Source organism: Sarcophilus harrisii, chromosome 1 (genome assembly GCF_902635505.1).
Source record: "Sarcophilus harrisii chromosome 1, mSarHar1.11, whole genome shotgun sequence".
Classification (NCBI taxonomy): Eukaryota; Metazoa; Chordata; class Mammalia; order Dasyuromorphia; family Dasyuridae; genus Sarcophilus; species Sarcophilus harrisii.
Genome location: NC_045426.1, coordinates 790,023 through 805,806, shown reverse-complemented (window position 1 = coordinate 805,806; position 15,784 = coordinate 790,023). Strand labels below are relative to the sequence as shown.

General features: G+C 63.4%; 1 protein-coding gene across 1 annotated transcript in view; it reads left to right on the top strand.

Moving 5' to 3' along the window:
• The first annotated feature begins 2,135 nt into the window (after positions 1-2,135).
• Positions 2,136-15,784, top strand: part of VPS50 (VPS50 subunit of EARP/GARPII complex) — a 31,262-nt gene continuing 17,613 nt past the window's right edge. Inside the window, 12 exon segments of the mRNA XM_031949159.1 lie at positions 2,136-2,184; positions 2,441-2,509; positions 6,028-6,150; positions 7,621-7,692; positions 8,281-8,334; positions 8,834-8,904; positions 9,284-9,401; positions 9,478-9,513; positions 9,772-9,854; positions 11,346-11,388; positions 12,203-12,301; positions 12,892-13,032. Of these exon segments, the coding sequence (XP_031805019.1) occupies positions 2,152-2,184; positions 2,441-2,509; positions 6,028-6,150; positions 7,621-7,692; positions 8,281-8,334; positions 8,834-8,904; positions 9,284-9,401; positions 9,478-9,513; positions 9,772-9,854; positions 11,346-11,388; positions 12,203-12,301; positions 12,892-13,032 (942 nt within the window). The 5' untranslated portion in view covers positions 2,136-2,151.

Genomic DNA, 15,784 nt, shown 5'->3' with positions numbered 1-15,784 from the left:
AGGCCGCATCGGAGGCTGGCCAGAGGAAGGACTCTGGGGGGGGGGGGGCGGCGTTCATCCCTCCCCCTCCTGGGGGCAGAGACTGCCCAGGGACCCTTTTGTACCCATGCTCTGCCCGGGGCCTGGGGGTCTTGGTTGATGGGACTGCTCCCTATCTGTGCTGATGCCCGATGAGGCCGGATGGTGCTGGGGGTGGTTCCTGCACTGGGGTGGACGGAGGCCCCTGGGACTTCGCAAGGGGAGCCGTACCTGGGGTAAGTCCCAGCCCAGGGGAGGTCTTGGCCCAGAGCTGACCATGCGAGCGTCTCCATGGGCCTCAGATTCCAAAAGGCAGCTGGCAGACGGCAGGTGCCCACGTCCAGGCCCCTGTGGGCTGGCGCGCTCAGACCCCGGTCCTGAAAGTTGGGGGGATAGGTTTTTCTTTTAATTTTTTAAAGCTTTCTTTTTTATTAAAAACTTTTTATTTTCAAAACTTATGGACGGATCATTTTTCAGCACTGACCGTTGCAGAGCCTTGTCTTTCAGATTTTCCCCCTCCCCTAGATGGCAGGTAGTCCAATACATGTTACACCAAGTAGATGTTAAATCCAATATGTATAAACATATTTACACAATTTCTTGCTGCAAATAAAGAAAAAATGTGAAAGAAAATGAAATGCGAGCAAACAAGAGCGGGAATGCGGCGCTCCCCACGCGCTCCCACCGTCCTCCCTCTGGGCGCAGACGCTCTCTCTGTCACAAGGTCCTTGGAGCTGGCCTCAGCCACCGCTGCTTGAGAAGAGCCGCCTCCTTCGGAACTGACCCTCATACCGTGAAGGGGACAGTGATCTGGCCCTGCCCGCTTCCCTCAGCATCGGGCCCTGCCAGGCTCTCCGGCCCCTCTGAAAGCCTCCTGCTGTCGGTTCTTACAGAGCAACAGTATTCCGAGATTCACATCCCGGACTGGTCCAGCCGCTCCCCGCCCAGGGGCGCCGCTCGGTGCCCGCCTCCTGCCCTTTCTCTCCTCTGCTCTCTCAGGGACAGAGGCCCGCGGGGGAGACACTGCTGGTGCCCTCTGGGCGCCGCCTCCTGCCCTTTCTCTCCTCTGCTCTCTCAGGGACACAGGCCCGCGGGGGAGACACTGCTGGTGCCCTCTGGGCGCTGCTCCCGGCCGCCCCCCGGAGGAGTTGGACGCGCCACGCGGGGACTAGGTGCAGCCCGCCCTCCCCCCTCCCCCCTCCCCCCCCCCGGGGGCAGTCACCCCTCTGAGTACGGGAGGGGGCTCTCAGACACGTGAGGGGGCGGGTCCGTGTTGGGTGAGGGGTGGGGTCAGACAGAGGGGGAGGGGCAGGTTCCTCCCGGGCGGTCCCAGAAGACCAGGGAGGGCCCGTGAAGCCCGAGAGCCCGGAGGGCGGATCCTGGAGCAGGCGCTGCGCGGGCAGCGAAGCGCGCTGGGCTCGGGGCTCGCGTCCCGCCCGGCGATGCTCCCCCTGGGGCCGCTCTCCGCCGGGCATGGGCGCGGGCACGGGCACATCCCACCGCCGGGCGAAGCGTCCCCGTTCTCCGCCCCCCCCCCCCCCCCCCCCCCCCCCCCCCCCCGTCCTTCCCGGCTGTCAGAGCTTCCCGGTCACCCGGGCGGCCCGGGGGGCGGAGCCCTGCGCCAGCCCAGCCCACGTCTCACCCAATCCAGACCCCGGTCCGCGCCTAGGCCCCGCCCACGGCCGGCCCTGCGATCTGGCCCCTCCCCGTCTCTTTCGGGACTTCCGCGCTTTGGCCCCGCCTCCTTTCCCTTCCTCTCCATTCTGCGAGCGCCCGAGGTTACGCCCCGCCCCCGGCGCGGTCCTCGCCACTCTCCGGGCTCGCCGGCCCCTCGGCCCCGCCCCCCTCCTTCGGGCCCGGCCCCTCCCCGCCTCCGGCCCCGCCCTCCCCCGGCTGCGCCTCTCGGTTGTTGTAGTTCGCGCTGGGGAGCTGCGGTTCCCGTCCGGTCTCCTGTGGCCGAGCGAGAACTACCCCTTCCGGCGCGCCCCGCGTGATCGCTGCGGGTCACGTGAGCGTGCACCATGGCTTCCTGGTGCGGCTCGGGCCCAGGCGGGTGCGGGGCCTGACCCGAGAGCCCGGAGGTGCCCCCCCCAGCCGCGGAGCCGCGTCCTCCTCCTGCCCCCCGCCCCCGCCATGCAGAAGATCAAGTCCCTGATGGCCCGGCAGGTGAGTCAGGGCGGGGCGGCGCAGGCCCCAGGGGCCGGTCTGGGCAGAGGCGCGGGGGTCCGGGCGCTGTCCAGGGCCTTGAGACCAGGGCGCGCGGGCCGTGCGGGCCTCCGGCTCTGGCCGCCCCGGCAGAGGGCCTTTCCCGCGATGCTGCCGCCCCCGCCTCAGTTCCCCCGGGGGCACCTGGCATGCAGCAGGCGCCTAATCAGTGCCGAGCCTCGCACAGGCACCGACCCTTCCGTGATCCTCGTTCCAGGGTCTCAAGAGCCCCCAGGACAGCGTGGGCGAGCTGAGCCCCATCGAGAACCTGCGGCTGCCCAGCAAGGTACGGGGCTGGGAGGGGGCGGGGCGCCCGGGCTGGGGGCGGGGCGGGGGCGGGGCCGGCGAGCCCCCTCCCCCCACAGAGGCCGGTATGTGTGCACACACGGGCAGCACGTCCAGGTAACACGGGTGCACACGGGGCATGAACGCACACGCGGCGCACACCTGTGCACACGCGGGCAGCACGTCCAGGTAACACGGGTGCAGCCCGGCGGGTGTGTGCCCTCATGCAGCGCACACCTGTGCACACACGGGCAGCACGTCCAGGTAACACGGGTGCACACGGGGCATGTACGCACACACAGTGCACACCTGTGCACACGCGGGCAGCACGTCCAGGTAACACGGGTGCAGCCCGGCGGGTGTGTGCCCTCATGCAGCGCACACCTGTGCACACGCGGGCAGCACGTCCAGGTAACACGGGTGCACACGGGGCATGAACGCACACGCGGCGCACACCTGTGCACACGCGGGCAGCACGTCCAGGTAACACGGGTGCACACGGGGCATGAACGCACACGCGGCGCACACCTGTGCACACGCGGGCAGCACGTCCAGGTAACACGGGTGCAGCCCGGCGGGTGTGTGCCCTCATGCAGCGCACACCTGTGCACACGCGGGCAGCACGTCCAGGTAACACGGGTGCACACGGGGCATGAACGCACATGCAGTGCCACGCACCTAGGTGCCCATGGGCCCTGCACACCACGCCACAGACATGAACATGTGCCCACATATGTGCACACAGGGCACACCCTCGTGCAACACACGGATGCACAGGGCACAGAGAGCGTGCGCGCGATGCAGGGCACCCGGGCCCCTGCACCTAGTGCCTCAGACACATGCCCATATACACACACACATGCACACTTACAAAGTACACACTCGCACTCGCGCTCCTCTCTCCCATTCTTTCCTGCGTTCTGGCCCAGAGAAGGAAGTACCTACTGTGTGCAGGCGCTGTGCTTGGCGCTTTACCGCCCTGGCCCCGCTGGATCCTTTCAAGGATCCCTTTGCAGTTGGGGCCTCGAGGCACTTTCCGTGGTGCTGGGCCGCAGCAGCCTCTCGGGGGAGGCGAGGCGGTCACTGGCCCCAGCGTGGGACGATGTCGTCGGGGTGTGGGCAGTGGGGTCGGGAGTGGGAGGGAAGCCGGCCCCTCCACCCCCGGGCACCTCCTTCCTTGCCATGACCCTCCCTGACTCCCCGGGCCCCTCACACATAGGAGGAGCTTTAGAAACGGCCGGTGTGTGGGAGGGGCTCAGAGAGCGGGTGAGGGTGGGGGCCAGGAGGACTGAGCAGGGTCAGGAAGCCCTGGGGTCACCTTGGGGAGCATCTGGCTCACATGGAGGGTCCCCCCGAGGGGGAACGTGCCCTGACCTTTCCTTTGGGGAGCACCAGCCCCACCAGCCCCACCCTCCCTAATGGGCCGGCCCGTGGCAGGCTGAGCATGTGGCCGGAGCCGGGGGTGCCCACCCTTGTCTTGGTCCCCTTGGGGAGATGCTGCCCCGCTTTGCCGTCCCCTTCCCATTTTACAGATGAGCCCCCTGGCTTTGAACCCAGGTCAGTCTGCACCCTGCGGTGCCCCTGACCCCTGGCCTCGTGGGGTCTGGAGAAAGTGAGGGGGGCCGGGCCACCCCTCCCCCCGCCGGGCCCTGACACCGTGCCGCCAGGGCCGGGCTGACTTTTGTTTGTGTGTGTGTGAGTGCGTGCACACGTGTGTGCACGTGTGTGAGTAAATGTGTGTAAGTACATCTGTGTGCACGTGCGTATGTAAACGTACTGTTCTCTACATGTGTGCAGCATGTGCCTCTGGAACATGTACATACACGTGTGTGCATGTGGGTCCCCATGTACATTGTATGTGTGTAAGTGTGTGTGCAGTGTGGGCCCCTGCACATGTTTGTGTGCAATGTATGTGCACGTGGGTCCCCATGTACATTTTACGTGTGTAAGTGTGTGTGCACGTGTGGGCCCCTGTACATGTTTGTGTGCATGTGTGCAATGTGTGCACACGTGGGTCCCCATGTACATTGTGCGTGTGTAAGTGTGTGTGCACGTGTGGGCCCCTGTACATGTGAGTGCACAGTGTATGTCTGCATGTGCGCCATCTTCCTTCTGGCTCTGGGCCGGCCGCTCGTCCGCAGCCGCCATGGGCAGGTGCTCCCTTCCCTTAGAGCCCTTGGCCCTCCCCGGGGACCCTCCTCAGGCAGCAGACAGCCCCCCCCCCACCCCCGTCCCCCCTGCACTCATCTCCATCTTGTGGGGCCACCTGCACCTCGTGGCTCCTCTGCTGCCCCCGGTGGCTGCCCGGGGTCCTCCAGCATGAGTGCCGCGGGCACCCCACCAGGGGGCCCCCAGAGCCCAGGAAAGTGTGGAGGGGCCAGTGTCTGAGCCAGGGGCAGACCCTGCCCTCTTGTCACTCTCAGCTCCGCCCACTCCCCCAGCCCCCCTGTCCCTCCCCCCCCCCCCCAATGTTTAATTGCCTCAGTTTCTCTCTCCCGTGGGTTGCTTTGGAGGGGAGTGTCCGGGGTCTCTCCCCAGTCTGCTCAGGCGTCTTGTGACCCCTGCTCGTCTCCCAGCCTTCCCACCATAAAGAAAACACAAATGGGGACACACAGCCGGCCTCCCCCCGACTTGCTCCGCCCGAGCCGAGCAGGGGCTTCTGGGGCTCTCGCTCCCTGGTGGGGTCACACGGGCCCGGGCGCAGCCAGCGTCTCTGTGGCCGGCATTTTGGGCTCCTCGGAGGAGCCGCCCCCTTCTCCCTCGGGCACCGGCTGTTTGCCTTTGCTCCTGCGTCGTCCGGGCCACCCCAAGCTCAGAACTCGGACCCCGAGCTTTTCTCCGGCGGCCGGCCCCCTCGCCCGCTCTGCGCCCGTCCTCGTTGGGAGGGCGGCCCGGCTCCTGCTTCTCTTCCCCTCGTCCTTCTCCGTGTCGAACGAACCTCGTGAGCTTGTGCTCCATTAAAATTAGTTTTTCAAAGTGCTCTGGGTTTATGCCCCTTGGCAGACCCCTCTTCCCAGGCACAGGAGCGGGCGCACGTACATTCAGGCCTTATTTCCTGAGGGAGCCCCACTCCTGTGGAGCTCCCCCTGCTGCAGGCAGGTGGCCTTGGGTCCCAGACACACTGGCCTTCTTTGTGCCGCCCCCCCCCCCGCCCCGGCGTGCCTTTGCCCCCGCAGTGTTTGTCCCTCTGGGAAGGCCCTCTCTCCTCTCCTCTTAGCCCCTGGCTTGGAACCAGTGAGGTGGGAGACCTTTTCTGCTTGACCTCCCAGCGCACACACACGCACGCACGTGCACACGCACATATGTGCACACGCACATACACACTTGTACACACGCGCACTCACACACACACGGAGGCACGTGGGGCCGGCCTCCGGGGGAGAGCTGCAGCTCCAGGGCCTCGGGCTTGGCCGGGCCCCGGAGGCCTCGGCATCTGCCGTAGGGTGGGGAGCGGGGCTTGGCCCCCGGCATGCTCGTCGCTCGGCCGTCGCGGTCACCCCGGCCTTGCGCTGTTTTAAGGAGGAGCTGCGAGAGCTTCGGGAGCAGCCCATCGACCCCCAAGCCCAACAAGAAATCATCAACAGCATCGAGGACGTGTACTTCTCGACCGACTCGTTTGACATCGTGAAGTACGAGATGGAGGTGAGGGCAGGGACTTCTGCGGGGCTGGCGAGCGGGCTGGGCTGCGGCCAGGGGGCCCTTGAGGACTTGGGTCCGCCTCATTCAGCTGCCTCCCGGGCTGCCCTCGGGCATGTGGAAGACTTGGGGGGGGCTGGCATCTGGAGGAGGGAAAGCCTCTACCCGAGGACCCCCCAGCTTTTGAGCTAGCAGAAGGAGCCTTTGCCCTCATGTTGGGTACCTACCTGCCACACTTACAGGAGAAAACCTGGTTGCCATGGCGATTTGGGAGCCCTGGGAGTTCATCTGCCCCACTGGACAGTAGCGGCTGTTGACCACTGGGGCTTTAGGGGCAAGAGGGCGCCAGGCCGGGGCTTGGCTGTGGGCGCTGGCGGGAGGGAGGCTCCGGCACTGCTTCGGGGGTGCGGGGGGTAGCGGCCGTAACCGAGCTTTCTGGGCCGGTGGGGACTTGGAGGAGGCCCTGGGAGGGGACCCCACCCCCTGATGTTGCACAGGAGAGGGCTTGGATTAGCCTTGGGAGCAGGGACAGAGTCAGAGAGACTGCACCAGCAGCGGCGGGGGGAGAACTGCACAAGGGCTCCTACAGAAAATGGGATGTGAAGGGAGCCTGGGGGTGGAGCTGAAGGAGGGGAAAGTGCTCCAGGCGTGGGCCACAGCCAGGCTGAAGGCAGGGAGACAGGCATGGAGGGAGGAGAGCAGGAAGTGGGTCAGTGCGCCGGCTGGTACGATAGGGGTAGGGTCGCTGGAAGGGAGGGGGGAGATGGGTAACGAAGGGCTCTGAATGCCAGAGCTTTTTGCACTTGGCCCTGGTGGCCAGACGGAGCCACTGCAGTTTGTTGTTGGGGCCGTGAGGATCAGGTGGGATCATAGTTACAAGTCTCTGTGTGAGGCCCGTGGGGCCTGGCTCTCTCACCGGGAGCTGGGATGATGGCGGCCTTGACGACCAAGATGGCTTCCGGGGATGTCTGCGGACGTCCGTATGAGTAAGAGCCATTGGGCAGAGCTGCTGAGGGAGAGTGGGCGGCGGGCCTTGGCTGAGAGCCTTCCTAGCACAGAATTCTGGGCCAGTCTCTGTTTTCTTCTCTGTAAAGTGGAGGGGCTGGACTTGGTAGCCTCAGAGAGCCGTCCATTCTGTCCCTGAAGCTGCGATAACCTGCGGGGGGGTTCGAACCCCGGGCTCCCTAGTTTCAAGGTCCAGTTTTAATGACATCGGTGCTTGCAGTGGTCTGCTGCATGGCCTTGTGTTCTTTAGGGAGAGGATGAAGGACACTGGGGCTGCTGGGGGATCAGCCTCTCAGGGTCAAAGGGAACATTGACGCAGATGGAGCATGGTGACGAGGGCCGGGGGGGGGGGCCAGGGCGGAGGGGGCAGGGGAGCCCGGCGGGGGTGCACATTGGGAGGGTGCGTGGCCCTGCTGAGCACGGCGCCCCAAACCAGCCACCCTTCATCCCCACCACTGGTTTTGCCTGCAGAAGCTTCCTCCTGTTCTCAATCTGCAAGAATTGGAGGCGTACAGAGACAAGCTGAAACAGCAGCAGGCCGCCGTGAGTACGGGAGCGGGACTGATGCCTTCTGGGGGGAGTCCCTATGTGGGGCCGAGCCTGGACCCTGTGGGTGTGGGAGGGGCAGGACTTGGGCTTGGGGGGGCCTCTCACACTGCGTGTCTCCGCTGATGGACCAGCACAGACTGAGGCCCCCGGGGACCCAGGATCGCTCACTTATCAGCTTCCTGGCATTGAGCCCAGGCCTCCGATTTACAGATGAGGAAAGCGAGGCCTGGGAGTGCGGTGGGACGTTGGGGCCCGGCCAGGCCTCTGAGCCCGCAGCCTCCAGGGTGCCCTAGCTCGCCCCGCCCCCCATGGAGGCAGACGCTTCATTTTGTTGGCCCCCAAAGCCTCCGCCTGTGGCCATGGGGCAGCAAGGCCTAGGGCAGGGGGAGGCTCCCTCTCCTAACACTGGTCTCCCCTCAGCAGCAGCCCCCGGGCCCCAGGTGTGGGGCCCAGCCTCAGGGGGAGGTCTGGCTTCGGAGGCGAGGGGGCAGTCAGGTGGCGGGGAGGGGAGTGTGGGCTTGTGTTGGGCTCAGCCAGGGCTGGCCTTGATGTGGACTCTCCCTCCCTCCCTGCCTCATGGAGGTCTCCAAAAAAGTTGCAGATTTGATCCTTGAAAAGCAGCCTGCTTATGTCAAGGTAGGAGATCCCTGGAGAAGGTGGGAGAGGGGACCTGGGGGGCAAGGCTGGCAGGGCTTCCCCCAGGTATGGGCAGGGCAGGATCCTCCCCACCTGTCTCACAGGGTGGAGGGGGGTGGGGTGGGGGGGGAACGTGCTGATCCTAATTCACCGCTGCTGGTGGTCGGCTGGGCTGCTTTTTCTCAGAACTTTGGAGGCAGTTTCTGGCTGCTCCTCCAGCCCCCACCTCAGGCTTGCACCGTCTGCCCCTTGAGGCCCCAAACCCCCTTGGTGGGTGGGTCAGGGACCGGTGGGGCTCCCGGCTAGGCCGGCCTGGGCTGGGTCCATCAGGGAGGCGTTGGGAGTGGTGGGAGCTGCTGGCCTTCCTCACTGCGCAGCCTGTGCTCGGCCACCGGGCAGCCCCGCGACGGGCTCGGGGTCTCAGCGGGCTTGGGGCAGCAGCAGCTCTTGGCCGGAGGAGCGGGAGGCAAAGTGGAGAGCCGCTTGTGTCTCCCTGTAGGAGCTCGAGAGAGTGACCTCGCTGCAGACCGGCCTCCAGCTGGCGACCGTCATCTGCACCAACGGAAGAAGGTAGGGTGTGCCCGCTGCCCGGGAGAGTGCATGGGTGCCTGCTTTGTCCCCCTTTGGGGAGCACGGCCCGGACTCTGGGAGCGCCTCGGGCGCCTGCTCCGCCTGGAGTCTGGGAGCAGCTCTCAGGGTTCCTGTTTTAGGGCCTCCTCGGGCCCTGGTCCATCCCCCACAGCTGCCCTGGGGAATGGTCCACAGGCCTTGGCATGAGACCTCTTGGCCCAACCCCTGGCCTGCCTTGGCCACCCTCCCCCAGCTCTCGGCCTCCCCTTGAGGCCGTCGCCCCTCTGAGCCCCTTGGGGCTGTCTCTGCTTTGGGCCCTCCCGGAGCCTGCGGGCACCGTCCAGCCCGGCCGTCCGATGGCTGTCCCTCTTTCTTTCAGGCACCTGAACGTCGCCAAGGAGGGTTTTACTCAGGCCAGCCTGGGCCTCCTGGCCAACCAGAGGAAGCGGCAGCTGCTGGTGGGCCTGCTGAAGTCCCTGAGGACCATCAAGACGCTGGTGGGTCGGGGGGCGTGGGGGGCGGACCCCTGGCTGCTGGGGGCAGCCTTCTCACTGCTGCTGTCTGTCTTTGCAGCAAAGGACGGATGTGCGCTTGAGCGAGATGCTGGAGGTAGGTGAGGGGGACGGCCGGGCTTGGAGGGGTCGCCTCTCTGCCCCCCACCCCCCCGGGTGGGTCGGGGCTTCCCCCGTCCCAGCCTGGCCCCCATGGCGGGGTTAATGCCTGGGGAAATGGAGGCAGAGAGTGCTCTGGTGTAAGGCCCCCAGCCGCCAGGCCCTGCTCTCGGCTGCCTCCCTCCCTGGCCTCCCTGCCCCAGCCCCCCACCTCCTGGGGGGATGCCCTTCCCCCTCAGTCCTTGTTTTCCCCAAGGAGGAAGATTACCCCGGGGCCATCCAGCTTTGCCTGGAGTGTCAGCAGGCGGCCAGCACCTTCCGGCACTACAGCTGCATCAGGTAAGGGGCGCCCGGTCCGTGGCCGGTTCTGGTTCCGCTCGCTGCCCTTTCTTTGCCCCAGTTCCTGTGAGCCCTTGCGGGTTTCTCATCTTATAGCCCAACGATCCCTGGCCTTTGCCGGCCGTCCCTGCCCTGGGCAGCACCGCCCCAGAAAGTCCTGCTGGGAACGTTCTTGGGGCTCCGTGCCCCTCCTCCCTTGGGGCCCTTCTTTGGCCCAGGATGTGGCGGCTGAACCTCGGGGGGAGGAGCTCGGCGCCGCCTGGGTGAGGGAGCCGAGATGGGCCCAGAGGCCAGGGCAGAAGCAGGGTCGGGACCCGGGCCCGTTCTCTGGCCGCGGCTGACTGCTTGTGTCTCTCCCGTGAGAGACGGTTAGCGGCCGGCGGCGCGCGTGGTCAGATTTCGCAGCGACGCCCTGGAAGGGCGCCCGGCCCAGCACAGCGGCTCGTCCCGGCCCTGGGTCTGAAGGCTGGGAAGTGGGGAGTGGGTTTCCTCTTCATTGGTGCCGCCCAGGGGGCCGTTTGTCCAGAAGTGGGGGGGGGGGGGCGAGACACAGCTTTCTGAGCTGTGAGCTGCGGTCTGGGGGAGGCGATGGAGCACATGGAGTGTAGCTGTCAATGGCTCGTCTGCCGAGCAGAGACTGGTCAGGGCAGGTCATCACCCTGATTTCTTGGAGGGCTCTCCTGGGATCTGGGGAACAAGCGCCCCTGCACTCTTTGGGGAGCGATGGAGGGGACTGCCAGGCCGTGGCGTTGCGCCAGCTTGTGGCGGCCTTCCTTCTGCCTCGGGGCGCCCGGCCCAGGGTCCAGCCCAAGTTCCAGCGACTGGCCGGGGGGCATCCGGGGCACACTCTGGGGCACTTCTCCCCCTCCTCAGTTAATCGGTCACTTTGTGAGCATTTATTAGGCGCCCCCTGTATGCCAGTGCTGAGCGCTGGGGGCACAAGAGGTATGAGTTAGCCCTGGTCTCCGGGACGTGCGGAGGGAACGACGGCTCCCGGCTGACTGGGAGTCGTGAAGGGAAGAAGGACCCAGAGCTTAGGGGAAGCTTCCTGGGGGAGGGGGCTGGGGAGGTCAGTGGTCAGGGCAGGAGAGGGGAGAGTCCCCCTCCCTCTTAGTGAGCGAAAGCCCCTTGGCTGGGCAGGGACTCGACACCCACCCAGCACCTCGGGTCTTTGCTCTGAGAAGGGAGGGGCCCCACTCCTGGAGACCAGACCGCAGCTCACTTCCTTCGTCGCCCCCCTCCGCAGTCGCCCCCTCTATCCGGACTTAATGGGGGGGGGCGGAAGTGTCCGACAGCAGGCCGGGGGCTGTGGCAGCGCCCCCTGTGGGCCCTGCCTCCGATCTCAGCCCCAGCTTTCACCCCCTTCTGCTTCCGACTCCCTGGAAAGGGCCTTGCCAGGAGGTCCCCACTCACAAGGGGAGGGGGGTTGCGGGGTCACGGGGTCCAGGCCCAGACTGCCGACTCTCCTCAGCTCCTCTCCTTGGTCCACAGTGAGCTGGACTCCAAGCTGCAGGACACCCTGGAGCAGATCGAGGTGAGATGGGGTGGGGGTGGGGCATGGGTGGGGGTGGGGCTGGTGTGTACAAAACATCCTGGGGGGGGCCAGGGAGGTTGAGGGGCCGCGCGCTGCTGAGCTCTCTGGGCCTCCATGTCCCGGCTTTGGTTCGTGCTGATGGGAAGTGCGGTGACCTCGGGCTGGGCTCCCGGGCATCCTAGGGGTGGGGAGGGGGCAGCTCACCTTGGCTGGGGGGGGGGGGCAGCCCAGCAGCATCACACGGCGCCGCGGCACAGCCCAATGTGGCCTGACGTGGCCCACGAGGCACAGCGAGCACAGCCAGCCCAGCCCATGGCCACCCGGCACAGTCTAGGGCTGGGACAGCCGGCGCAGCGCGCCCTCAGGGGCCCAGGCGCCTTCCCGGGAACCTTCCCAGCAAGGCCTTGGCAGCGGAGGGCTCGTCTCCGGAAGCCGAGACCCACCTTCCAGGGACCTGTTTGGGACCCTGGCCCAGAGCCGTTCCCTGCACAGGGGGAGGTCCCGCAGTGGCCAGAGCCCCTGTAAAGGAAGCGCCGTGTTCGCTGCGCGCTGCCGAGGAGCTCCGCCCCTTTTTCTACCACATTAAATGAGAGCTCATGGGCACGTGGGGCCGAGGAGGGCAGGGCCAGCCCGTGCCCAGGGCACCCTGGGAAGCTCCCGTGTCGCCCCACCTTGACAGCAGGGCCTGCAGCGCGGCTGGGCTCTCGGGCTCCTGGAGCGCTCTCCCAGCTCCGTAGCAGAGCCCAGGACTCGAACCCAGACCGGGGCTCTCTCCTCTTGACTCCCCCCCGTCCTGTGGCCTCCCTCCTTTCAGGAGCAGCTGGATGTGGCGCTGTCCAAAATCTGCAAGAACTTTGATGTGGCGCATTACACCAAGGTGCAGCAGGCCTACCGGCTGCTGGGGAAGACGCAGGTGGGTGATTGGTGGGTGATTGTGTGTGTGTGATTGTGTGTGATTGTGTATGTGGTTGTGTATAATTGTGCGTGTGTGATTGTAATTGTGAATGTGTGATTTTGTGTGTGATTGTGCATGTGTGAATGTGTGTGATTATGTATGTAATTGTGAATGTGTGATTGTGTGTGTGTGATTTTGTGTGTGATTGTGCATGTGTGAATGTGTGTGATTATGTATGTGATTGTGAATGTGTGATTGTGCGTGTGTGATTTTGTGTGTGATTGTGCATGTGAATGTGTGTGATTATGTATGTGATTGTGAATGTGTGATTGTGCGTGTGTGATTTTGTGTGTGATTGTGCATGTGTGAATGTGTGTGATTATGTATGTGATTGTGAATGTGTGATTGTGTGATTGTGTATGGGTGGTTGTGCATGTGAGTGTGTGTGTATGTGAGTGTGATTGTGTGTGTGTATGATTGAGTGTGAGTGTCTATCTCTGTGTCTCTCTCTGTGTCTCTCTCTCTCTGTCTCTGTGTCCAGCGGGCCGGGGTCCAGCAGGGCCGGAGCCCGCTGAGTGACGTGGCCCCCATGGCCCCCTGTCCCACAGACCGCCATGGACCAGCTGCACATGCACTTCACCCAGGCCATCCACAACACCGTGTTCCAGGTGGTCCTGGGCTACGTGGAGCTTTGTGCCGGCAACACGGACACCAAGTTCCAGAAGCTCCAGTACAAGGACCTCTGCACGGTGGGTGGCCCAGAGGCCCGTTGCTGGGGCTGAGGGGTGGGGTGTGTGGGGGGAGGCAGGGACCTCCCTGGGGAGCAGAGGAGATCCCGGCGGCCGGGACCCACAGCTCGGCCCCACACGGACCCTCGGGATCGCCGCCACACCAGGTCTTGGCAGGGGGAGGAGGGGCCTTTGTTCCCCGAGGCTGGTGGAGGCACAGGCAGGGGCCCAGGGCCCAGCCGGGGTCTCCCCTTGTCCAAGCCCGCTGCCGACCCGGGGAGGCCCGTGTCGCCCGGGTGTCCGGCTGCTCTGGGCCATGTGACGCAGGACAAATGGTCTTCCTGCAGGAAGTGGAGCCTGGGACTGGGGGTAAATGACTGGGCCAGGGTCTCCCATCTGGGGAGCCTCCGGGGCCAGGTTCTAGTCCAGGCTTCCTGCCTCCCCCGTGTCTCTGCGCTCTGACACCGTTTGCAGAAAGGTGATTGTTTGATCCTTGGGGGCTGATGGAGAGCAGCAGGGGAAGGGGAGCGAGGGGGACCTTGAGGGGAGACCCGAGTGAGAGTCCAGCAGAGGAGACAGAGAAGGGGCAGTCAGAGGGAGGAGGGGAGCCAGGAGAGAGAAAAATGGGGGGCGGGGTTGTGGACCAGAGAAGGACCCACCGAGACGGCCATAGGGCTCAGTAACAAAGGGTCGCCGGCCACTTTGGACAGTTTGGGTGGGAGGGGGAGCTGGGGGTTAAGAAGGGAGTGAGGGGAGACTAGGAAGGAGCCGTCTCCTACAGGGAGTCTGGAAACAAAAGGCCAGAGGCTGGGGGGAGTCGGGGGCTCCTTGGGGGGGTGTCCCCTTCCCCACCTTCTCCAGAGATGCGCACTCGGGTCTCCTCCCTTCCGGCAGGAGGCCGACATTGCCCTGGCCAGGTCGAAGGCCCTTTGGGCAGAGTTCCGGATGGTCGGACCTGTCTGGCCCCCAACCCCAGGATTCTCAGGCCTCCCCCACTTGTCGGACTCTTTCTGTCTCTGAGCCCCTCTGGTGGGTGCAAGGGGTCGCTCAGAGTTGTTCTGATTTGCGTGTCTGATCGTGGGGGATCCAGAGCCCGTGTTCACTTGCCTGGAGAAGGTTTTGCTTTCTCTGGCCAGGGACCCATTCCCAGGCTCGGACCACCTGTCATTTGGTTGGAGAAATGAGACTGGTCAGACGCCGTCTTCTGCCTCCCTTCTCACTCAAGTGCATTCGTTTTGTGTAAATCCTCCATGATGGGATCCCGATGACCCATCTTCCCTTCCTGGTAAACTGTTCCTTGCTCTTCTGCCCTGCTCGTGGTATCACCCTTCCTGCCTAAGTCATGGGCCCCATTTGGACCTCAGTTTGCCACGCTATTCTCCGGTTTCCCCGGCAGTTCTGGTGAGTTCTTGACTCGGAAGCTGGAGCCTTTGGTTTCCTGTGGCCTTTCATCGCCGTGTCTTGGATGCCCGTTGACCCCCCTCCCCCCCTTCTTAGTCAGGACTGACTGCATAGTTTTGGCAATTACACTTTACTGTGAGATCTGGCTTGGCTGAGCCTCCTCCCTTTGTGTTTTTTTTTTTTTTTATTTTATTAATTCCTCAGACGTTCTGAGCTTTGTTCTTCCAGATGGAATTTGCTGTGATTTTTCTTACCTCCAGAAAATAACCTTTGGGTGGTTTGATTGGCATGGCGCCGAATGAGCCATCTGGATGAGATCGCCTTCACCGCCTGGCTTGGCTTACCCACGAGCAGTCACCGGGTCTCCAGTTGTTTAGTTGTGGTGAAAAGTGCTTGGTGATGGTGCCCGGAGAGCTCCTGGGCTTGCCTCGGGGGCCAGGCTCCTGGCACAGATGCCTCCTGGTGGAGGCGCTGATCCCAGGGACCCGCTGCTGCCGTCTTGCTAGTGCTTCATGGGAGATTTGGGCCTCAAATGGGTTCGTGCTTTTCTTCCTCTCTTTTCTCTCTTCCCGGTTTGTGTGTCAACACTGTTGGTGTCACTCAAGGGATTTGCAAGGGCTCCTTTGGCTACTTTTCCAGGTAGTTGATAGAATATTGGAATTAGCTGATGTTTTGATGTTTGGTAGAATCCTCCTTTGAGCCCTTCTGGTCCTGAGGATTTGTTCTTTTTTTTGTTTGTTTTTTTTCTTTATTTTTTCTGGAGATTTGTTCTTAGGGAGTTCTTTCTCTAAGATGGGGTCGTTTAAGTAATCTCCCCCCTCCAATGCCTCTGGGCCTGTTCTTCCTCGTCACCTCATTTGTGTGACATAATGACTCTTTTGTCCTTACCCTGCCCCTATCTTTCTTTTCAGCTCACTGCTGATGTCAGTCTTAAACATCTGGCACAATTTCCTAAGTGAAAAACGTAAGTGATTCATTCACATGAAGCTCCTTGAATCTGATCTTTGATCTTGGCTCTGAGATGTTCAATGTTCTTTTGAGTTTAGCCGTGGTTGAAAGAAAGGCCTGAAAACCTGCGAGTTCATTGAAGGCCGTTTTTCTCGTTCAGTATCGTAGCTCATCTTACCGGACCCGACAATTTTGCTGGCAGGTCTGGTTCTTTGGATCCGATTTGATTCCCGGACCCGCGCCTTTTATCGTGGCCACTGTTAAGTCCTGGATGACTTTGACTTGCTTCAGCTTATGAGATCTTTCACATTTTGTTCTATTTTTGTCATTCTTTATAATTATTGTTTCTCAGTCTCTCCCAGCTTCACTGGCTTCTCCTTCCCCAGTCCTAATTTTCAGTTCTTTTCCTCTGAGACTCTGTCTC